Genomic DNA, 24620 nt, shown 5'->3' with positions numbered 1-24620 from the left:
AGTTTCATGCCGAATAAATCTTTCTGGTGTGAAAGTCTTTGAAACAAGTGCAACTGAATGTCCGCATCACAGTAACATCTTTTTTGGAGCCATATTTCGGTTTTCAATTATGCACGAACCATACCACACGAGAGCAGACAACTTTACTTATATCTAACTTATATTCTCCTCATCCTTCTTCTTCCTTTTCATCTTCTTCCTTCTCCTCTTCTTCTTTTTTATCTTCTTCTTTTTCATCTTCCTCCTCCTCCTCCTCTTCTTCTTTTTCATCTTCTTCTTCTCTTTCATCTTATTCCTGTTCTTCTCTTTCATCTTTCCCTCGCCCTCTTCTTCTTCATTTTCATCTTCTTCCTCTTCTTCTTCTTTTTCATCTCCTTCCTATTCCTCTGCTTCTTCTTTTTCGTCTTGTCTTCTTCCTCTTCTGCTGTTTTTATTTTCACTACAGTTAGCATAATTTCACCTAATTTGATTGTTATGTTCTCAATGTCTGGGTCCACCTGCAGTTGAATCTAGTCAATGCAAACACAAGGCCTTCCACTTCCACACTTAAGGGATTAAAGGTTAAGAGCGGTTATTATTAGTCAATTCCAAGTGAACCCTGAAATCATATTTTAACAAAAACCTTGCGGACCACAAAACAACCCCCACCAAACAATTTAACTGGGTATCAGTGAATCGATCATATTCTTCTCTGAGGATCACAAATGGAGTGGGATGGGAATACAACTCGTATTGAGAGAAAGAATTGATTCTCTGAATTGTTGTTTTAAGTCCACTTTGTGCAGAGATAGGCTAATCGGGACTGTATCTACAGTTAAAAGTGGGATCCAAACCACTGATCCCTGGTTTAGGGATCCGTTGATTGCTAGGCAACGACGTTACCTGCAATTTCATTGGGGAGCGTGTTTTCCCGTTTCGCGTTTCTCCCTTACGCATTATGCCTCATCAGCACATAAAAACCGATTGATTTACAATGGCCAATTTAAGGCGAAATGGAAGTCTCCTTTCCGCTATTCCCATCTCGCTTTAATACTGGAGAGAGGGAAGTAATTCACGGATAGCTATTTTAGTTTCTAAACATATTCATCCATCTGTGCGCACACACCTGTGAACTGTTTTTTTTATAAGTATAGTGGTGCAGAGAAGTTTTGTGTAATAAATTTATCTTTCCTTTCTTTCACCTGTACGTACACACCTGTGCATTTCTATTGGTGGAGCAGCTAGACAAGCGATTGGATTGATTGAGTTGGTGTTTTAAGTCTACTTTATGCACAGATAGGCTAATTGAGACTGGACCTTCAGTTTAAAGTGTGATCCGAACCACTATGTGCCTCCACGGGGTATCGAACCCGGGACCCCTTGATTACAACGCTACAACGCTACCACTGCGCCATCGGGGAGACCCCCAAGCGATTTGAGAAGACAATACTACAGAGAAAGGCAGACTGTGTTAGTTACAAATACTTAGTGTAAGTGATTTGATAAGTAGGCCTGCATTATATTTATATAATATAGGCCTAATGTAGTGATATCCTGATTGGATTACTTGGATGCAATGTCCTATTGTGTTCATCTGGGAGATGTGTAACTTGTTCTAATTGATTGTTTTTATGTTTTATATTTGCATTTTCGTGTAAGTTACCAAATGTTTAGTGTAAGTGTATAAGTGATTTGATAAGTAGGACTTTATTATATTTACATTCGATTCTACTTGGTGTTTAATTAATTGGTAAGTCATCTCTGTGTATTGTTTCCGGTTTTAAGGTGAAACGGGAAAAGGCGAAACGGGCATAGACCTCGGGGAGGCCCTTTGAGAGAGAGAGAGAGAGAGAGAGAGAGAGAGAGAGAGAGACAGAGAAGAGGGAAAGCGAAAACCAAGGCCTCGGGGAGGCCTTTTGAGAGAGAGAGAAAGAGAGAGAGAGAGAGAGAGAGACAGAGAAGAGGAAAAGCGAAAACCAAGGCAGAAGTAAAGTGTGAGGGAGAAAGAGAGAAACAAAGTAAAAATAAAACACCCACAGAGAAAAAGAGAGAGAGAAACAACGCGAAAGAACACCCAGAGAGAAAGAGATAGAGAGAGAGAGATAGAGAGAGGGGATGACAACGAGAAAGTGAGGAGATGGAGAAGGCTAAAGAGAGAGGTGGAAGGAGAGAGAAAAGACTAAAGAGAGAAGGGGAGGGAGAAAGAAATATAGAGAGACATAATGAGAGAGAGAGAGAGAGAGAAGGGAAGAGGGTAAGGAGAAAGAGTGATAGTGAGGAAGAGAAAGACAAAAGTAGGAAAGAGAACGATAAAAGGAGAGAGAGAGAGAGAAAAGGATGGAGAGGGAGGGTGACAGAAGGGTGGGTACCGAGAGAATATGTTAAAGAGAGAAGGAGAGAGAGAGATATGCCTATTTGAATAGTATGTTTACAATCATCATTTGTATCATCATTGGCATTGACCTTCTAACAAAAATTTCGAGAAAAATATCTATGAATAAGTGCATTCTCATTATACTAGCACAAGAAGTCAAATCCATTAATTAGCAATAGAAAATCCAATTTCTAAGTATGGTTTCCTAAAACAAATAATTATAACATGTACGAAAGTTCACCTTACCTAATCAAAATTCGTATTATGGACTGGTATCTTCGAAGCTCGTTCAAGTACATAGACATCGTAGTGTAGTAATCCTCTGCCGTTATGAAATCTGGTTTTCTTTCCTCATTGGAGTAAATCTCATCTCGCCTGAAAAAGATGGAATCTTAGAATAACTTTGGGCTATGTAAAGATATAGCTTATTTAAATTTATAATCTGCTTTTTAGTCAGAGCCGTAGCTAGAGATTTCACGAATTTCAATATGACTTTGGACTTTGATCGAGTGCGAATACTTTCACAGGGCGCCGCGTGTCCTATTCTTTCAGTGCAAGTAACAATGGAACGACCTTAGATGGAAGCATTTTGAAAAACACCATGTTTCACCCACCGCCTTTATTCGCAGATATTCATCAGAGAGTGGGTTGGATGAGTGCCAGAATCACTTAAGCAAGAAAATTATGGAAGAAGTATACAGCATTATGTGGAATTGAATCTAAATGACCACCCAGTAGCTAGATCAATTATCCTTACAGTATTTGACATGCAATGTTAATCAGGGTTGTCCACGGGGGTAGGGGGGATTCATGACGCGCCATGGGAATTTTTTGGGAGGACATAATTTTATAGTTCAGCTACAATATTTTCAGTCACACTAAAATGGGGCGATAGTTTCGTTTGACTGACTTGTTACTTATTTTTAGTTATGGTTATTACATGTTCAGCATCTACTTAATGATTTGACATCCACAAGAACACTATTGATTGACTTGTTCTTTATTTTTAGTTATGGTTATTGGTTGTTCAGCATCTACTTAATGGTTTAACATCCACAAGAACACTATTGATTGACTTGTTCCTTATTTTTAATTATGGTTATTGGATGTTCAGCATCTACTTAATGATTTAACATCCACAAGAACACTATTGATTGACTTGTTCCTTATTTTTAGTTATGGTTATTGGATGTTTAGCATCTACTTAATGATTTAACATCCACAAGAACACAATTGATTGACTTGTTCCTTATTTTTAGTTATGGTTATTGGATGTTCAGCATCTACTTAATGATTTAACATCCACCAGAACATTATTGCCTGTAGCAAACATGAAAGTGAGCCGTGCTTTTTCTTTCTTTAGTCTTTTAATTTCAACTATAATGAGGTTTCGAATGTCATGTGCCTTTCGATTGTTGGCATCTCGGCCAGTTGTAAATATTGTTGGTGTTTTATATTGTGGTAGTTCCGAGTCGGCTCGGAACTTCCGACATGCGGACTTCAGTTTCAGTGTTGGATGATTTCAGGCACGATGAGTTTCGCTTGTATGTGTTCCTGTGCTACGACTGACTGTATAATTGTAAAATACTGTCAGTTTTTGTTGTGTAAACCTTACGAATTTTGAAAATTTAATTTAAAAGAAAAAATATATCGACATTCAAACAAAAATCAATTACTGTGTGCTTATCCAAACTACATATCCAAACTATTTGTGTATGGAAGGGGTTGTGATGAACAATTCTTTTGGGGGGATTTCGATGAACGGCTTTGGGGGGGATGCGTACACGGAGTTGGAGGTGAGGGATGGGGGATGTGTAGAATGCTTCATTAAATACACTCTCTCTCCCTGGAATCTCTGGAAAAAGCGGACGAAAACAAATCTTTGGCCAAGTAGTTACTCGAGAGGGCATGGTCAATGAAAACCTGAAAGGGGAAGTGAGTGTATGGAGGGGAAAACGCGGGTGCCAGTCGTTCGCAACAGTGCGCACTGCTTTGCTCCGCCCATTCGCTTTCTTCCCTTCCCTACCGTTATGCACTGCCTTGTTCCACATATTCCCGAGACAGAATGTAGTTGAAAGTAGAAACCCTAGATACTGTACAAAGTCCAATTAACATTGAATGCCAATAGAGAAGTGCCATAAAATATACTTCTGAAGTACAAAGTTAATATTTTGCATTGACTTAAATTCATATTACAGCTCTTTTCATGGCTCACAGAGGGCTATTAATAAAATATTTATTAATATTTAAGGAATTTGGCAAGCTTCAAAACGAAATATGCTATTTTGTCGGTTTAGTGACGATTAGCTGTCCTTCATTTATTTTTTCAGTTCATTTTGTAATTTAAGAAATCGAACGTAAGAACATTTAAGGTAGGATGACCAGAAGTTCGGATTTTCACAGGACAGTCCTTTTTTTATTGTCATGTCCTGCGGTCTGCAATGACACTCCAAAAAAACAAATATGTCCTATTTTCCACAGCGTCCTGCAAAATGTCCTGCAATACATCCAGACGAATTGTCTACTTCTGTGAAACTGTTAGTGCCTTTTAAATTACTCGTTAGTTTGCTACAGAATACTTGTAGTTCTAAAAATGGTCACGCTTGCGACCTTATTCTTATAGTAAAGCTTGTATTTATTGCTTAGAATCAGATATTGCTTGCTGCCTGTTCATGATATGATAAGGAAGGTACCGAGTGATGACTAAAAGTACGAGGGGTATCAAAAAGTACTGATCATTAGGTAAAATTATTGAATGTACGTGAATGATTTTTTGCCAGTATAATCATTAAAGTCTATGTACATCATAATACAAATACCGTGTTAATATGTCGTGTATTGTATAAGGTATCTGCAAGCTGGGTACCCTGCTAACTCCACTCAAGAGGCACACATAATGCGATCAGTCAAGGCAGATGCTAACTCTGTTGCAGCTCGACGAATAGGATTCTTTTAGTGGTTTGGTAACTATGGACGAATGTTGGATCTATCTCTATGATCCGGAGACCAAAGAGATGAGCAAAGAGTGGAAGCACTCATATCCCCCCCTCCCAAAAAGGCCAAGGTGCAAAAGTCTGCAGGTAAGGTCGTGTTGTCGGTATTCAGGGATTGTCGGGGAGCCATCCTGACAAAGCCCAGTCTATTAACAGCTCAAATTACTGCTCACTTCTGAAGAAATTGCAAGATGCTCTGAAGGAAAAAACGCTGTGGTATGCTCTTCAACGACGCCCATCTCTTCGCTGATAATGCACCCGCTCACTCATCTGCCGCTGTTGTGGAAGCAGAGCACTGTGGCTTTCAATTATTGCCACACCCATTCTATTCTCCAGATCTCACAAGTGAATTTTTTATGTTTCCAGAAATGAAAAAGCCACTGCGAGGTTGGCGATTTGATGACAGATGACGTCATTCACGAGGTCGAACAGTGGTTTTCCATGCAATCTGCGGACTTCTACAATGAAGGCCTACAGAGGGTTCAGAAACGCTGAGAGAAATGTGTGAATTCGGAAGGTGACTACATAGAGAAGTCTTAATTACCACAACATAACATCAAGTTTCTCAGGTAGTTATTTCATGGTGATGATCACAACTTTTTGATACACCTAGTATAACCAAATTCTGGGTATTAGCATGTTTGATGCATTGATGAAACGATACTACAGCTGCGACAAGAGATAAATATATTCTCAGTATTGATTAATATATTAATGTTATTTCACAATATATGGATGTTTTATGGTAAGGAAGTAAGGAAACACACAAAAAAAACAATAAGAACGAGAGAGATAGGAAGATTAATCTGTAAAATTAAAAACATAAGCAAAAGGAGGAACGAAAAAGAGAGAAATCAAGAAGGAAGCATATGAGAAAAGAAGACCTTCGTGGAGGAGTGGTTGAACGCTAGGACGCCAGGGGTCCTGGGATCGAATCCCAACCTGGGCATGGATGTAATTTGTGAGTCAATTCATGAATTTATTCATATCATCACTCATATTCATTGTTGTAATTAGCCAAAAGTGACAGAAAGGTGACGTTAAATAAAAAATTCAAATCAAATCAAATCTAGAAGAAAACGGACTAAAGAGAATTGTGTAATATTTCAGGAGAAATGTAAGCAGCATGACATGAGGTGCAGTGCACTTGACCCTGTACTCTTTTAGTTAGAGCTGCAACCCTTCCCCCCACCCCCACAACGCATCCATGGATGTACTACTTTTTTATGTTTCCTGCTTTTCGTTTCAGAAGGTAACAATCATATTTCGAATTATGTAAAATTTGTGAGGAAAATTTCCTCTACTATAACGTGACGATAGAATAACCAAAGAAAGAAAACTACGAATTAAGTTTCATTGCATGCCGTAGGCATCTCTTGATAACATCTGCAACTGCAGCCCGACTGCACTTACCAAATCATCATGTTGTTGTACGCTGGCAACTTTCCCCTGAAGAGCTGGAACTCGTTCATGACGGCCTCGGAGAAGTGCTGAGTGGCGTTCAGGTAATCATGTGCGAGGGAATCGTATCGAACGAAGCCAGCGAAACTCTTCACGCTGAGGTGCCCCTTGCCGAAGTAGTACAGACCATACACCACTGAGATGCTGAAGTTCTCTATCGCTCTGATGATGTTCTTGTACGCGATCAGCAACCTAAAAGTACGAACATTTTTTATAATCATAAAGAAATGGGGGAACCCCCTAAAGAAGCCCACCCCATACATTCAGAGGTATGCACTTATTGTCCTGATACCTATAAATAAACCAGGACGTATATCCTACCCACCCCATTTTTGTGTGCTGAGCACTTAATTTGTATTTTATTTGATTACATTACATTACATATTAGTCACTTTCATTCATTGTGTCCATTTTATAGGATTGTATGGTTACGTTACAAGTTGTTCCTATTTGTTGCTATATTACATATAATTTGGAAGCTTCTGGTCTTTCAATATTAATATTTTGTTCGGATATCCAGAACAATGTTTTCAGTATATTGGTGAAAGTAATGAAAAGAAAGAAACAATATAAATAATGAAGACAGAGTATATCAAGCATGAATGATATGTTAGAACATTAAATGAGAAAAAAGATAGATTAGTAACTCTTATACTAGGTTTTATATTAAAATTACACTGATTTGTGCTTTATTCAAGATTAATAGAATGTATCTGTAAGTAATATATCGGTATATATTACAAAACAAATAAAGTATTTTTATAATCATAAATATCGGTTGAAAATTATGCTAATAAGTTTTAATCTTCATTTTATAATTTACAACAAAGACTTCACGAAGAAGTTGGACTTGGACCAAGCCTGTACCAAGCTAACAGTATATTTTATAAAAATTCATGGCTAAGCATCATGCTCCTAAAATAAACTGCTCACAAAAAGTTGTGCATCACCCAAGAAATGATAGAAAGAACAATCACAACATGTCCCACTGATCCAGCTGTGAGAAAGCACACTGTGCTGTGCAAGATACCCATTCAACCCCGCATAACTCGCTCTTCAGACGACAGCCACGACCAGCTGAGCATATTTCTGTGTTCGAACATCTCAGTATTGTGGGTGGTAATGGTCAAGGTTATATCTCTCACTTACGTAGAGAGAGTCAAGTAGTGAAGGTAGACATGCCCAGGCGTACAATATCGCAGTTCGATCGGGCAAGGGTTATCGCCTTCGTGCAGAGTGGGATGTCACAACGGGCGGTAGCCGCGACGATGTGTATCGCACAGAGCGATGTCAGCAGAACATGGAGAAGGTACACAGACAGTGGGACAGTAGCAGATCGCCACCGTTCAGGTCGACCACGGGTAACAACACCAGCCCAGGACCGTTTGCTAGGAATCACAGCCCTGCGGCACAATACCAGGACCGCAAATGAGTTGCGAAATGACCTCCAACAAGCCTCAGGCGTACGTGTATCGACCCAGACTGATCGCAATAGACTGCGAGCAAGAACTTTACGTTGCCGAAGACCCATGCGTCGGCAACCTCTAAGTGCAAACCAACAGCGTGATCGTTTGGTGTGGGCACGCGAACGTGTGCATTGGGGACCTGCAGATTGGTCGTGTGTACTCTTTACAGATGAATGTAGGCTTTGCCTGAGGCCTGATTCGAGACGTGTGAGAGTGTGGAGAGGCGTAGGACCGCGGGAGAGACTTCGTCATGTGCAACCTGTTCATCCATTCCAAGGAGGTGGCATTATGGTTTGGGCAGGGATTATGCACGGCCGCCGAACGCCCCTAATTGCAATTCAAGGGACACTGACAAGACCGCGTTACATCAGAGACATCCTACAAACAACTGTGGAACCGTACCGTCGGAACATTGGTCCAACTCTTGTGTTCATGAATGATAATGCCCGGCCACATCGTGCAGGGGTGGTGCAAGATTTTCTGCAGCAGGCCCAAATTAACAGAATGCCCTGGCCGCCAGGAAGCCCAGACATGAATTGTATCGAGCATGCTTGGGCCATGTTGAGGAATGCAATGGCACACCGTCCTGTGCTCCCAGACTCTCCACGTGAGCTTCTTTTGGCAGCACAGGAGGAATGGGATCGTTTACCACAGGATGACCTTGATCATCTCATTGCGAGCATGCCCCGGCGTGTTGAAGACCTCATTGCAGCTCGAGGGGGACATACCATGTGGTAAACATCCTGTCTGACATAACAAATAGGCAGATAGCATTGTTGTGCCATTTGTTTCCCTTTGCTACTTCAGCAGTGTGTCATTTTTTCTTTTTTTTTGGGATTAGTGTGAACGTTCTTTTTCATGCCATTCCCATGTTTTCCACGTTTTCTTCTTTCTTGTACTGATTGAGCAATGGTATGTTTATTTTCTTCCCAGGAGTACAGTTTTTGTTGGTGATGCAAAACTTTTTGTGAGCAGTTTATATACTCGACAGAGTTTTGAAACAAGTTGGAATTGCATTCACTTTGTAACATGACTAACCATAACAGTAATTAATCAGAACATTAGCATATTCCTTGGTTTACAGGTTATTGATATAATTAACCAATTTGCTAATAAGAATAATTTATTTTATCATTAATTAACATTTTAATCCGAACTTATTCCACAAAATGATATGTTTAGTTGCATTTATTGTGTTCTAAATAATCAAATCAATATAGCTATAGTTTAAATATATGTATTATCTATCTTATCGGTCATCTTTGCTCACACATACAGGGTTATTCAAAATGATTGTCGATTTTCAATACGATATTTCTTTCTGAGCAGGTCAGGAAACATATGGCATTTATAACCACGCCAACTTCAAAGTTTTCTTTTGTAATTGAGAGTGTACTGCAATTAAGCATTTGGCCGCTAGGAGGCAGGATTTACAAGATGGTTACATGATGTGCTGAAGACATATTTATATGTGTGTTCTACGCATCAAGATCGATGCATGAATCCACCATGAGGATCTCTATACTCTATCCACGTAATCTGTGGAGTAAGGTCGCGCATAGCGGCAGAGAAGGGGGAAATCGAGTTGGCAGAGCGTAGCAGTACACGCTTCTACGAACGCTGATAACCGCAGTGATTGCGTGCAACTAGCAAAGGCAAACATCTTCACCGAAGGTGAAATGGCAATTGTGGAAAGAGATGACCAGTGCGCAACTGGCGTGTCAGTTTGCGAGATAAGGAAGCGACTAGAAAACTGCAAGAAGAGAGCACGGGAAGAGATCCTTACACCAGTGTCTGCTATCTTCAAAGAAGAAATGGCTTCTCCAATTAACCAAGGTCTGGATCTAGTAACCTCGATTCCATCATATCGTCAGAGGAAAGATGTTTAAATGGTGTTACAAGGAAAGCCCTCGGCATATATATCTTGAACTTGAACTTGCAGCAATCAATGAATTACGTGCGACTTTCCCCGATTCTCAGATTTCTGGCTGTAATTACCATTTCAACCAGAGCATCTGGCGGAAGTTTGAGAATATTGGCCTCGCAGAAGAATACCTTCACAATGAAGATGTACGCCGTCATGTTAGGATATGTAGCGTACTCAGGGCCGGATTAAGACGAAATTTGGCCTGATGCTTGAAATCTTTGGTGAACAATAAACACAACGACGTTATAGTTACGTCACAGCGCAAAGAATAATAGTAACTGTATATTAAGTAACGCTGTGTCTAGGCGTCCGAAATTGGGGCTCCAAATTTCATTCTAAGATTTATTTTCAGGTTAATATAGCAAGAGAAAACTGTTCAGCTTTCGGAAAATTCCCGCCTGTTTTCATCTGGGCCTATTTCAGGAATTGGCCTAATGCTGCAGCATCAATAGCACCCACCTTAATCCGGCCCTTAGTGTACCAACATTAGTACCCAGAAGCCGTATTGATGAAGGTTGCTCCTCGTCATGGAGGACTGCCCATCTGGGCAGAAAATCAGAAAGTTCAACGATTATTTCATAGAATAATGGCTGGATAATCCAAACATTCTAACGGAAATTTAGAATTGCAATGGCCAAAGAACCGAACAAACAACCCAGTGGAGGGTTGGCATATCAAGTTGAACCACATCCAGAGTACACCACACGCCTTGCAGCTTGTAAGTGTACTCAATGCAGATGCCTCTTCTAGTTTTCACGCTTTTAGGAGACAGGACTTGGAGTGTATTCCACAGAAGCGTAGAAAATCAACCTACATCCACCTTGACGAACGATTGCAATTTATCCTTGAAAAGCTAGAAAATGACGGAGATCTTTAAAAAATGTCTCAGAAGCTTGAGCTATGTACAAAAGTTGGAGTAATGAGATTTTGATTGTACGTACATAGTTGATTGACGATATACGGACGTATGAAACTACATGTACGACGTGCTGTTTGCTCGGAAAACAAAACAACAAGGTTCTTCCCAGAACCGCCTTGTAGTATGGAGCTTAAGTGTATTTAAAAAATCACTACGTTTTTCCATGCTCAGTCTGACAGGAGACGTCACTCACTCGACCGTGTCAACTTGCTCCGAACCTGTAGAGAGATTAATCCGATGAACAAGACTGTGGCAAAATGAATGATAATAAGCACCGTCGAAAGTTACACCTTGGCAACTTGAACGCTTCCCACCTCCACGCAATCCCATTCCCTCTCACGTGTTCATTGGTGGAGCCGTCTCGCGTCACTACTTGCGCAGACGCAGATACTCGTTTTTGTTCACTTGCTTAAGAGATATACGGTAGTGGATTTTCCTTAATTTTCGTCAGTCTTATTTATTACTGAAAAAGTTTGGAACACACTACTATCATAGGTTTGTACTCTTCTTCATCAAATTTACGTGTGTGTAAGTATCTGAGAGTGTGCAGGGCGTGCATGTGTAATTGCCACGCACGCTAGATGCCAGACGAGGGCGGTAATTTTCTTTATTGAATATCCAAGTATTACGAATTGATTGTGTTCTAGAAAAATTAAGTTGTAATTGTTACGTTACGTACGTTGACATGGAAACTAAGTATTTTACGAAGCACTATGGACACTTATCAACCGCAAAGTGACCAAGCCGGCTTCCGTGGCTGAGTGGTTAGAACATCGCACTACGACACCAAGTGTCCAGGGTTCGAATCCCAGCCTGGGCATGGATATTTGTGAGTGTCCATTCATCAATTTCATCATATCATCACTCATACCCATCTTCGCAAATTAGCCAAAAGCGGCACAAAAAGCGAAGTAAAATAAAGCAAAACAATAAACAATAAGCAAAGTGTCCGAGAACGTCACTGCAATCCTCTACTGGTATCATACGTCTGAGAGACGTCACTTTTTTTCTCACACCGACCCCTCTCACCCCTGACGTGGCATTGCTTCTCCCTCCCTGTACCTTTGAGTTGCATAGTTGTCTACGTGCAGTGAAAATCTGTCGCCTGTATTGTTATCTGACCTTGAATTTACGTCCGCAGGATTTTTTCCAGGGAGGGGCAAAGAAGGTATTATCTTTTCCAGGGGGAGCAAACAAGTCACATTTTCCCCCAAAAGTGTGTTGTTTCCTAAAAAAAACATTACTTAAATTTGATTTATGGTGTTCACGCAATAATTAACACATATTATTGTAGCTAAAATGAAATTATATGTGTGAAATACATAATTTTTGGTTGACTTTCATTTTCCAGGGGGGCCAGGCCCCCCCCCCATCCGGACGCCCATGTTAATATTACTTCCAAATAGGAAAAACTGTGGACTCCAAACAACAAAAGCATTTGATCTCCAAAATATTAGTTCATAAATTCATATTCGTTCGAAATTTTCATTTTTATTTTAAATTGGGTATGTTATGAAAGTTATTAATAAAACTAATACTTAAAAAATATATAATAAACAGGATTATATATATTTTTTAAAAATGCTGCATTTTATATGAGGTGTCTTCGAATTATTAATATAGATATTCTTGTCCTCGTTTCTCTTGAATTGTTTTTTCTCACAAGTACTTCAAAATATACGTAACAAGGACATGAAACAAATAAAGTAAATAAAATCAACGAGAATAAAGTTATACATAATGAAATATATTAGGTATCTGTCAGACCCCATGAAACCAGTTACGTTACATTATGAGATGATACCAGTTAAGGGTTAAGCCTTGTTTCCATGTTTAATAAACACTCAAACGCTGACCAAGACAAAATTTATTGTATAAAAAATACAGTATAAACATAACGTTTCCACCCTCTAACAGGGTCTTCTTCAGACAAATATTCACAATAAATTCTGTTTCATTGTGACAAAGGGTCTTTATAACAGGGTCTTCTTCAGACAAAGTTTTATCGTGAATCTTTGTCTGAAGAAGACCCTGTTAGAGAGTGGAAATGTAACGTTTAAAGTGTATTTTTTATACAATAAATTTTGCCTTGGTCAGCGTCTGAGTATTTTATTACATTAAATTAGGTATATATTTTTTCCTGCCAGTAAACACAACATAGCTCATGTTTCCTCATTACATATGTTAATAATTAACAGCGTAATGCAATATTGAAGGAGTGGGGGGAATTGGTGATTGCATTTGAGTGGACCAGTGCGTGTTGTTGCTCTTTCATTAAGGGATTATTCAAATAAACATATTATATATAGTTTGTGCTAATGAGATGTTCCAACAACGTAATTCTCTATCATGCATAAGTAAGCAAATCGGCTCAAATCGTGCTCCTGGATATATAATTACATTTCCAATTAGAGAAAGCGACCAAGTAACTTGAAATTGCGTCCTAGACACAAATACATCAACACCGGAGAAAGAAAACGTTTTCACGGACCCTAGCCCACTATCGCCGGATTAAAAATTATAGATACTCAAGTTTAGACTGCAATTAAAAATGAACCAGTAGATCTACGTAAAGAAGAGTTACACAGCGATGTCTGTTGAACCGTGGAAACGGCAGGCTGGCACTGCGAGTCACTGCTTGCAGTGTTGCCACGTTTAACGTCCATCTTTATTCCGATGAATAAAAATCTGTTTAAATTCGGTTTCCCAATATGAATTGACAATTATAATCGATTTTCAAAACAGATCCAAAGAGCTTCAAAAGAAGACCAATATTGTATTTGTAGGACTAACGAATACTAAGAGAACGTTATTTCTAAAAATTCAAAAGTACGGCTTTTTTTTAAAAAAAAATTGAAAATCTATAAATTCAGAATTGTGTTTATAACCTTTCTGTCTGCACCCTACTGAAATTTCATCACAATTGAACAACCCGTTTTTAATTTATATAATTTCAAAGAGGGAGATCGTTTGCAAAACTAAAAGAAATCGTCTTTTTTTTGTTCTCACGACGATAAAAATAGACGATATTCTCCAAAAAAAATAATTTAGCATAGATTAGTGCAGAATTAAATAAACTAAATTTTCTTTAATTAGGTCTACTGGTTAATTTTTAATTTGAGTCCAAACTCGAGTGTCTATAATTTTTAATCCGACAGTAGGCCATTAGATATGCCTCAAATATGATGATGTTTCGTCTAACATACCTCCATACACCACTTGTTGTGGTATCTCGAATTCTCTTCGATAGTTGATCTAGAATATAGTTGTTAGCTAAGTTGTACCACGTCATTTCCTCAATAGCTGTGTCATCAGCCCTCTTTGCATTGCTCCTGAAAAATACACCCAATATTTAACATTGGAAGGATGAAACAAAGTTCTGTAAATACCGTATAATTAACATTATTTGTATTAAAATTTCATTCAATTAACGTAATATAACTTTAGTATTTGCTCGGTTACAAACTATGATGTGCCCTCACAACCACGAAGCGACAAATCACTGGAGTTCACAAACGTTCTTGCGAAAGTTCGAATTGCTATTGTGGATATTATGTCCATCAGTAAGAGATAGTGTACAGTCTGAATGTAGAATACTTTAAACAAATGTAAGCAAATTCTCATATATGATCTCAATATTTTATCAACAAAAATTATAGACAGAAATACGTAAACCAATTTTTAATTGCGTTCTGTGTTGTTTTTTCTCTTTAATATAATGTAAAGATATATCTCGAAAGTTGAAATAAAAACAAATAAAGATAATCATTTTGGGTGAGAAAAATATATATCCACTCCAATGTTTGTAACTTTTATTCTTTGCGATTTCTCCCTAATTTTCAAAATGTTTGATGGGATTAGCATTTGGAAAATATTATCTTGTCTTGAAACAGGGATCTATAATTTCAGCTAATTTCAGTTGTAAATATTAATGCTCAACAAAATTTTGATGGATCATGTGAATAACAAAACAAGAAAAATGAAAGTGAACAGGTATTGTAATAAATAATAAAAAATATAAAATAGGTTAAGAAACGAAAGAAACGCATATTAAAAAAACGATAAAGACAAAATGCAAACCAGAAATAGCAGTGAATATGTTTATGACATATACATTTTTCACAGTGTATCAAACAGTATCCATCAGGTTCGCTTTGTAATCCTTTTTTCAATTTACACAATGCATTATCTAACCTGCAATAATGATTTCTAACCCAAAATTATTTCTAGTGTCAATGCACTTAGTAATCTGTAACGTACACGAACTTATAAAAAATAACTCAAATCAAGAAACAGTAACTATTATACAAAATGCTATTTCGATCTTAGTATATTAACAAAAATGGATTGTCAAAGTAAGAACATGTTTCTGTTTTGTGTGAAAATAAAAGTTGCAATAAAAACACTACGAATAATAGTTTCGGTAAATAAATATGCAACCTGAAATCAATACAAAATATACACACTACGAACGATAATCTTGTAATGGACACGGACAAGGGAAACCAAAAACACCTATTTCGACGATATCACAAAATTTGCAAAACAAAGTAATATTTTCTGAAATGAGTGTATGTGCATCTACGAAAAAAACTATATACTTCAATGTATTAACGTAGTACACATTTCATGACTCGTTATTCAAACTTACGCCATTGTTATGATTCCATCACGTTTTGCGCTGTAAAGCAAAATAAAATTATTTGCTTATTGTTCTCAATGCTTGAAATATATACATTGAAATTCAAATGGTCATCAGCAAAATTTAGTTTCTTCCTACGTATATCAATCTTCAAAGTTAATAATTTAGTGTTCGTTCATTTTGAAGTAGTTTTAAAAAATTTCTACAAAGTTCCATTGACCATGGTGCATAATATATATTTTGCATGCAGTGCACACAGGTGTTAAGACGAATATGAACGTGAATGGCGTATGGATTTTGGAACTGTATTTGTTGAAAAGTCTACAATTGCTAACAAAACAACACAAAGCAAGAACGAAAAAGTATGGACATTTAAAATGCATGTCTGTGTATGTGTCGGAGAAAAGGTGGTGCAACTATATTGAAAATATAGAGGTTTAAATTTCCCCTTTCTTGCAAAATTTATGATGTAATTACTTCTACAAGAATAATTATATCATGATGTGTTATCTCGAAATTGGCGACTATATCTATATGAGGTTGTCCAGCAACATGACAAATGCAACTAATTTATTTCTTGGAACATTTCAGGGGGTATCTCTCATATACAGTCCTGGTGCGAGTCTACCGAGAGGCTGCTCCTATGTAACAATGCGCAGAAAGTTTCAGCGCATGCCATGACACAGTCTTCTGCACAATAACGTACATAATTATTAGAACTCTTGAAGTTTCGTTATGTCCTTCCTGCCAGTTTCGTTGCCATTGGCAAGTTCCAAAACGCTTACAAGGAATTATTAAAAGGAGTTCCACAATATTTTTGGGTGGATTTACGACGCTAACGTTGGAAGCGGCTCCGGCGCCCACCCAGTGTCGAATGACATGGGTACCTGGGGGAAACCCTGGGGAGTAAAGGCAGTCAGGGGCGTGATGCTGATCACATCACCCCCACTCACGACCGGATCAAGAAAGTGTGGGGCGTTACCCGCACACCACCTATACGCCTTCATGGCGTAGTGTTAAGCACAGGGAAGCACTTTTTTACGACGATCAACCATTCCGCAACAAACCCTTGGCCATAGAAAATGTGTTCCATTGTCAATGATCAGTTGCATCTACGGCTGGAAGTATTGGTAGAATGAATCGAAATTAATGACAGACGAAACTGAATCATCTCGAATGAACAGTAATATTCAGAAAAAAATACGTTTGATACAGCAATGGAAATTTCACCCTTCAAATTTAATCACTTATCTAAAATTATTCATTAATTAATAACATATCCTCTTTCCTTCTTCACTTGTTCTTGGTTGCTCAATTTTTGCTTTATTGCAAGACATTCAGACAAGTCTTATTTTATTTTAAGGGCGTTCACACTGCTTCTTTACTTTACCTTTAAATTTTATAAGCTAATACAGGATACCCCACATCAAACCGATGCGCCTGTAATGAGCGTTACATATAATGCAACACACTATAGAAAGTATGTGTTTCATTTGATGTTTATATCCAGTTACTTTTATAAACTTAGGCATTTTTATTATAATAATACAAAGACGAAAAACATAAATTAACTTTTTTCCAGGAGAAAGTGCACATTTCATTTGCCTTTTCTTTCCTCAACCTCCAATTCCTTGGAGATTTCAGATAACGAGGTGAAATAACGTTGATTTGTTGTTTGTATATTATGTAAGTCATTATGAACATAGTATCGTTTGATTTGAAGTAAAAATAATTAACATTATTCCATAAAGTTTGACCAGGATGTTTTTTAAACAACTTACAAAATATTTGCTCTGCACTTACCTTTGCTTTGCGTAATTCATAGATATTCAACATATACAGTTATTACATGTATGTACTATATGTAAGATATCATTGTGCGATGATAAACCTTAACGTAAAATTATGTTTACAGTGTGTTGCTTAGTGTACACCGTACTGGGTCTTAAGATATCATGCGTGTTCTTAAGCGACAATAACTTTTAATTAGGTGTAATTACAGCGACATGGCTAATTATCTCTTTCAGACCTGAATTGCTTTAGGTGGTTCAGGAAGTTCAAACCGTCCTGCAGGACGCTCCTCCAGGAATCAGACGAAAGATTAATTGTGCTATTCAGGTCAGCTATTGCCTCGTCTGTTAAGTGGAAACGTGTCGTTAGGCTAGTCCTACAACAAGACAAGAATTTTCATATTATTTGCTGGCACACGTCGTTAAATAAACCTTAAGTTCTATCAGTAAACTTATTTCTAATACTAAGTTAATAGAGCAATTCCAGAGGAAACAGACTGACACAGTTTTTTATATATATATATATATATATATTTTATGATTCATAAAACATGAACAAATATAGCCCAGGAAATTTACAAGTAGTGGTCTTACTTCTTGCATAGCAAAATTAAATTTCTTCATCTGCCAGCTATATAAAAAATAATTATTTGAAGCTAAGAGGCTAGCAATCTATGAATGTGAATTTTCTTAACCAAAGTTACAGCCAAATTTTAGAATTTTGGAAGACATGTATTGCATAGTGCAATATAACAATGTTCTCCTTTAAAACGGTGTACAGCATATTACATATCACTGATATAAAATTTTAACCATGAAGGCTGATATTTTTCTAGAATTGCTCAACAAATGAATTGGGGCACAATTGTATACTTTAACTTACAATTGCTTTGAAAACTGTGAACATAATTCGAAGCATTGATATATGATGGATGGAAACGTAGCTAGGTGAGGGGGCGATGTGGGGGGGGGGGCGGTGCCCCGGGCGTAGAGGCAAAAGAGCGAAAGAAGAAATTGGAAAATAATATATGTTACGGTGCCCAAAAAAGTATTGGTGTCCTATCAAATTAATATTTAGTCAGTTTGCAGAGAAATAAATCTAAAAATTTGGCTTCTCATTCGCTCGCAATATATCTTTCATCTAAAACATTCCAAGTTTATACAAGGTGATCCAAAAAGGCCGCCCCTTTTCAATTGGCTACTGCAAAGCCAACACTGGCCGGCGCGCGCTGGTGGCAGTGAAGCGTATTAGTGGGAGAATCAGATGCGATGGAGAAGTGGAATGTGCAAGACCGTGTTCGCGTGGTAGAGCTGTTTATAAAAAGCAAGTCCATTGTTGCAACCCAACGATCTTTCCGCCGACTAGGCCAGCGTAGAGACGCACCGGACAAACACACCATACGGCGCTGGGTAGCGAAATGGCACGAGGAGGGTTCAGTACGACACAGGTCGTCTCCTGGACGACCCCGAGCTGTAAGGACACAGAAACACATCAACCGTGTGCGGGATGACATCCAAAGAAGTCCACGAAGATCAGTGCGCCGCAGATCGCAAGCATTGCATATGACGTATGGCAGTTTACATCGCATTTTACACTTGGAATTACATACACGAGCGTATAAGGTGCAAGTAGTGCAAGCAATGACCGCAGCCGACAAAGTGGCACGTGATCAGTTTTGTGACACGTTTCTCGACATGTGGGCACAAGATGCACGCATTGTCGACATCATTCTGATGTCTGACGAGGCACACTTTTTGCTATCGGAGTCGGTCAACAAACAGAATTGCCGTTTCTGGGGTACAGAAAACCCGCGGCGATTGCATCAGCGTGAGTTGCACAGTCCCAAGTTAACTGTGTGGTGTGGGATCAGTACATCAGGAATCATCGGACCATACTTTTTTCGCGATGCCACTGGTGCCACGTGTACTGTCAATTCAGAGTGTTATGTGACCATGCTCCAAGACTTTCTCGTGCCGGCACTCCAACGCCTTCCTCTGATCACATGGTTCCAACAGGACGGTGGAACGGCACACGCAGCCCGTGTGTCCATTGCCAAATTGTGCGACCTTTTTCCCGGCCACCTCATCTCCCGATATGGCGACGTGGCTTGGCCGGCACGTTCGCCGGATCTGACGGCAGCTTACTTTTTCTTGTGGGGAAATCTGAAGTCCCGGGTCTACGAAACCCGCCCAGGAACGATCCAGGAACTGGAGGCGAACATCCGCCGTGAAGTCGCTGCTATTCCGGTTGCTATGCTGGAGAATACATTGCGGCGTAGCTTCGTGGCTCGGCTTCATGAGTGCTCCAACAACGGTGGTGCTCACCTGAGTGATGTTATATTCAAAACTTAAGTGAGACGTGATGTGATGTGACATTCACAACCTGATTGACATATCTTGTATCAAACTCCCATGTCTGTGCAACACTTCTGTCCTTGTAGGTTGCAATTATTCGCCTAAATAAAGTTATGCTCACCAATTGAAAAGGGGCGGTCTTTTTGGATCACCTTTGCTAAAACCGTTATTGCATACGATTTCTTCATGATAATATAACGTAAAAGGTACAGGATAGTGATTAATAGTATGTTTAGTTACTTTTCGAAACATAAAACACTTTCTTCTTATTAATTAATTAACTATTCGAAATACAATTTACAATAACGATTCTCTTTTTCGTATAACTGTACTGAATGTAGAATCACTACATATAGAAAATTGGAAATACAACAGAAAATTGAGAATAGAAAATCCACATAATTTTTGCTATGGATTCTTTACAGAATTGAAGCTTGAGCGTGAATATTAAATACTTGTGTAAACTAGAAGAATCTACCTCGGCATTTAGCCGAGGTGGGCCGTCTAGGCGTCGAATTCTTGACAGCGGGCGTCAAATTATATTCTCGCCCCGAGTGTAGCTAGAGCTCTCATGATAGATGGAGACACATGAGCACAGTATAGACTTATGCAAACAAAGAAAACTCAAATTTGATATTTTTTGAATTATGGATCATAGAAGCTAGCCTCCATGGCGGAGTGGTTACAGTACCATGCTACGAAGCCAGAACTTGTTCGAATCCTAGCTACGACACTTTTTTTTGTTTCATCGTATGAAATGTCATCATCTGTTTTGGTAAAGTTTTTGTAAAGTCGACAAAGAGGTTAATCGTGATGAACTGCCTCAACAACGAAAATGAATATATGGCAGCCAGACTTAATTAATTCTAAAAAAATTCATTGAGAGCCACTAAAAAGGAGTCAGAGAACAATAAACAATTAGAAATTTTACTATAAAACAAATGTGAACAAATTATTTCAGCTTACATATTCTTCTGGCAATTGTGATTAGAAACCTTAAATAAAATCTTGCTTAACAAACTTAACAGTTATGGTCACGTTAGATCAAGAATAATGATATAAAGGTCCATCAACATATGCTATTGGGTTGCAATCATGTCCCCATGCGATTTGGAATAGCCGGTGAGTGTATTCCATTAATTTACCCAGAGAACAGCTTATAGTTTTCATCATCTACCACGGGCCTCCCCGATGGCGCAGTGGTAGAGTCCTCGTCTTGTAATCAATCGATACCCCCCGTGGAGACACATAGTGGTTGGGAATTCACTTTAAACTGTAGGTCCAGTCCCGATTAGCCTTACTGTGCATAAAATGGACTTAAAACATGAATTCAATTCAACATCATCATCTACCATGTTGCTGTCTTGTTACTGTCCGACTGTCTTCGATCAGTAGTATGAGAAATTCGTGATGGGGCACTGGAGACATAGTAAAAGTCACCTTCTGGCCAGGAAGGTGTTTATGAGCGACAACATGTAGTTTCTCACTGTTCAAGTATTTCGAGAAGTGACGTAAGATAAGGAAACAAGCACTTGGATATGATAGAGGCCGTTGCTAGGAGAGGGTAGGGTGGGGGGACGGCGAGAAGGTTGAAGGTTCTGCAAAAATTGAAAACGACACAACGCAGTCGCAACATGATCATGGGATGACCGGGACATGATCGAAACACAATAGCCTATGTTGAAATCGGTGTTCATTCCCAGAATCTTTTACTTTTTTCACATTCATACCCTCTATACTCTGTCCCGGGAATCTCTGGAGCAAGCCAACGAAAACAAGTCTCTGCGCAAGTTGTGACTCGAGACGGTTCAACCAATGAACACGTGAGGGGGAATGGGATTGCGTGGAGGGAGGAAAATCGACTGCAGCTACCAGCTATTTGCAGCAGCGTGTACTGTTTCGCTCCGCCCACTCTCTTATCCCCTTTCTCTACCGTTATGTGCTTCCTTACTCCGCAGATTCCCTGGATAGAGTATAATAATTCTGCTTCACACATAAAATGAACACTGTAGTTAAGATAAGCGTCTACACCTTTCCGTAGGTGGTTGAGAACAATATGACCATCCATGTAACTTAAGCATTAAAGAAAGTTTTAAAAAACTATTGTGGCATGAAGAAATGGAAAAGTGTCATGTAAGCATAACAGCAAGGAAGTAAAGTAAATCCACTTCGAAAAACAACTTACCTGGCTAGAAACTGTGACGTTGTTTCTTTTACATGTTTGGAGTCATTGCACATTGACGTAGATCGATTCCTGCAAGGGTGATTTCTGTGAAGATGCAAACTTCGATTTCTCACCATGTGTTCCACTAACGGAATACCTAAGCTGTAATGGCGGGAGTATATTGGCAAGCGTCAGCGAAATTGAATTTTCTGTAACTAGTTTTTCTTGTATCTAGCTTTAGAAAGAAAATTTCAGTGTTTCTCGCTCTTCAACTTAAACAAATGAACATTCTTTTTTCTCCTCACTAGCACAGTTAACTTCCTAAATATAATTTACAATGAGATTGTTTTCAATTTCAAATATTTAACAGTAAGATCCTAACGATTGAGAAGTTCCATGTAAAATATTTGTAGAGACAACAAATGTTAATTTTGTCTGAGAATAGGTTGAAACATAAAGGATGTGAACAAGTACAGTCAAATGATGGATGTATATTACATGACCTAGCATCTAATTAGACGAAATTACAATCTCTATCCCATTACTTTATTGTTGAAATAAGTCTAGCAACAGATTAACCAGATTTATCACGAAAATTAGTTAAGTACATAAAATACATAAAAATTTTAAAAAAGTTCGAGGATAAGAAACAATTAATTTCTGGTTATATCGAACTTGTGTAAAAACTGGAAGAAGTTGTAATACTGCATAGACATGTTACATAATACATGAATTGAGTGTCCTACTACTCTTGATATATCTACAAGTAATAATATAAATACATCGATGTACACTTAAAAGTTTAATAGTTTCCTCCGAGACAAAATACTGTAACAGCAATTCATATACAGTCAATTGGGTTTTGTTGGCATGGAGTGAGAATAATTTCCTTATGTCCTTCTATAGTCGTGCGGAGCTTCTGTGATTTCAACCCACGAATCTTGTTTTGGTGTGCATTACGATGTACGTACATGCTACAAGACTAAATTACAAAATCATTTGCGTACGGAATTTAGCACGAAGGCGAAAAGAGGTGGAGGATATGCACCCCTGGGCGTATCTGGGAAGTTACAAAACCGATGAATTCAACCTGTTAGAACACGCTAACTAACTAACTCTCTAGGCTTCTTAAACCCAAAGGTTCATGGCTGCAGCCACACAGGCCTTCCATCTGTCCCTATCTGGAGCAAGATCCATATACTCTTTCCGTCTTTCCTTTAGGTCAATCTCAACGTTGTCCCTTCATCTTCGTCTTGGCCTTCCTACAGGTCTCTTACCATCAGGTTTCCAAACAAGAATCCTGTAAACTCCTCTTTCTTCTCCCATTCGTGGCACATGGCCTGCCCACCTAAGTCTTCTTGATTTAATTATTCTAATAATATCTGGACATGAATACAAATTATGTAGTTCTAAATTATGTAACCTTTTCCAGTCACCTGTCTCCTCATCCCTTTTAGGTCCAAATATTTTCCTAAGGATCTTATTTTCAAATACTCTTAATTTATGTTCCTCAATCAATGTATGGGACCAAGTTTCACACCCATATAATACTACAGGCAAAGTTACTATTTTGTATATTTTAACTTTTAGTTTCTTAGATATTAAACGAGAAGACAAAAGTTTATGAAGAGAGAAGTAACATGCATTTCCTGAATTAAGCCTACTTTTTATTTCCTCTTTAATATAATTTTCATTTGTTAATATTACTCCTAAGTATTTGAATTTGGAAACTGGTTCAAACGAGTTGTTATCAATAATTAGATTTTGAATGTTACCTAACACTTGGTTTCTGAATGTAAGCATATATTTCGTTTTCTCTTTGTTAACTTCCAAACCTATCTCTTTAGCAGTTTTGAAAAATATTTTAGCATTATTCTTAATTGTATTTATATCATCCCCTAATAAGTCTAATCATCTGCATATGCTAACAACTTAGTCACACCATTTAATTTAATCCTTCGTTAGTTTCTTTTACCTTCCTAACAGCATATTCTAAGACAAAATTAAAGATCAATGGAGATAATGCATCTCCTTGTTTTAACCCATCAGGAATTGTAAATTTGTCAGTCACATTAATACCCACACGAATTTTACTTTCTGTTTCACTGGTGCATACTTTTATCATACTAACAAACTCATGGAAGAATCACGATTTCAGTTTTCCTTCCACTTTGGTAGAGTGGTATTAGAGTCGGATAACTATTAGCCTCCCCTCTTATATGTAGGGATGTTTTCACATTTCTCTCTCTGGACATCCACCCTCCTAGTGAAAAGAAGCAATTAGGCAATTAGATGCGGTGTACGCGACAGTGGCGCTACCGTGTCTGTAAGCTAATATAATGAAGGGGCTAACTAATGCAAACGGACTGTGTCAAGTGTGTCTATGGGACCTACTCACTGTTTCAATACAAAATACCAACAGTTTTTTTTGTGTTTGATCATGCGATAGACGTGGGATGACTCCATGGCTGAATAAAATATCTTACATCAAGGAAGGAAATCATTAGTAAATTAATAAATGTCAAGGATAAAACTGATAGACACATATCT

At 38.3% G+C, this 24620-nt stretch overlaps 1 protein-coding gene across 1 annotated transcript in view; it reads right to left on the bottom strand.

Moving 5' to 3' along the window:
* LOC145987102 (uncharacterized) overlaps positions 1-22174 on the bottom strand; it is a 115015-nt gene extending 92841 nt beyond the window's left edge. The window contains exons 1-5 of the mRNA XM_083121577.1: positions 22092-22174; positions 17791-17928; positions 14326-14451; positions 6760-6999; positions 2600-2728 (exon numbers count right to left, since the gene is read on the bottom strand). Of these exons, the coding sequence (XP_082977703.1) occupies positions 2600-2728; positions 6760-6999; positions 14326-14451; positions 17791-17928; positions 22092-22144 (686 nt within the window). The 5' untranslated portion in view covers positions 22145-22174. The remainder of the gene's footprint in view (positions 1-2599; positions 2729-6759; positions 7000-14325; positions 14452-17790; positions 17929-22091) is intronic.
* Between the last annotated feature and the right edge of the window lie 2446 nt (positions 22175-24620).

This window comes from Lepisma saccharinum, chromosome 4 (assembly GCF_977018435.1).
Source record: "Lepisma saccharinum chromosome 4, izLepSacc3.1, whole genome shotgun sequence".
Classification (NCBI taxonomy): domain Eukaryota; kingdom Metazoa; phylum Arthropoda; class Insecta; order Zygentoma; family Lepismatidae; genus Lepisma; species Lepisma saccharinum.
Note: the sequence above shows the minus strand (reverse complement) of the source record. Positions and strands in the feature narration are given on the sequence as shown.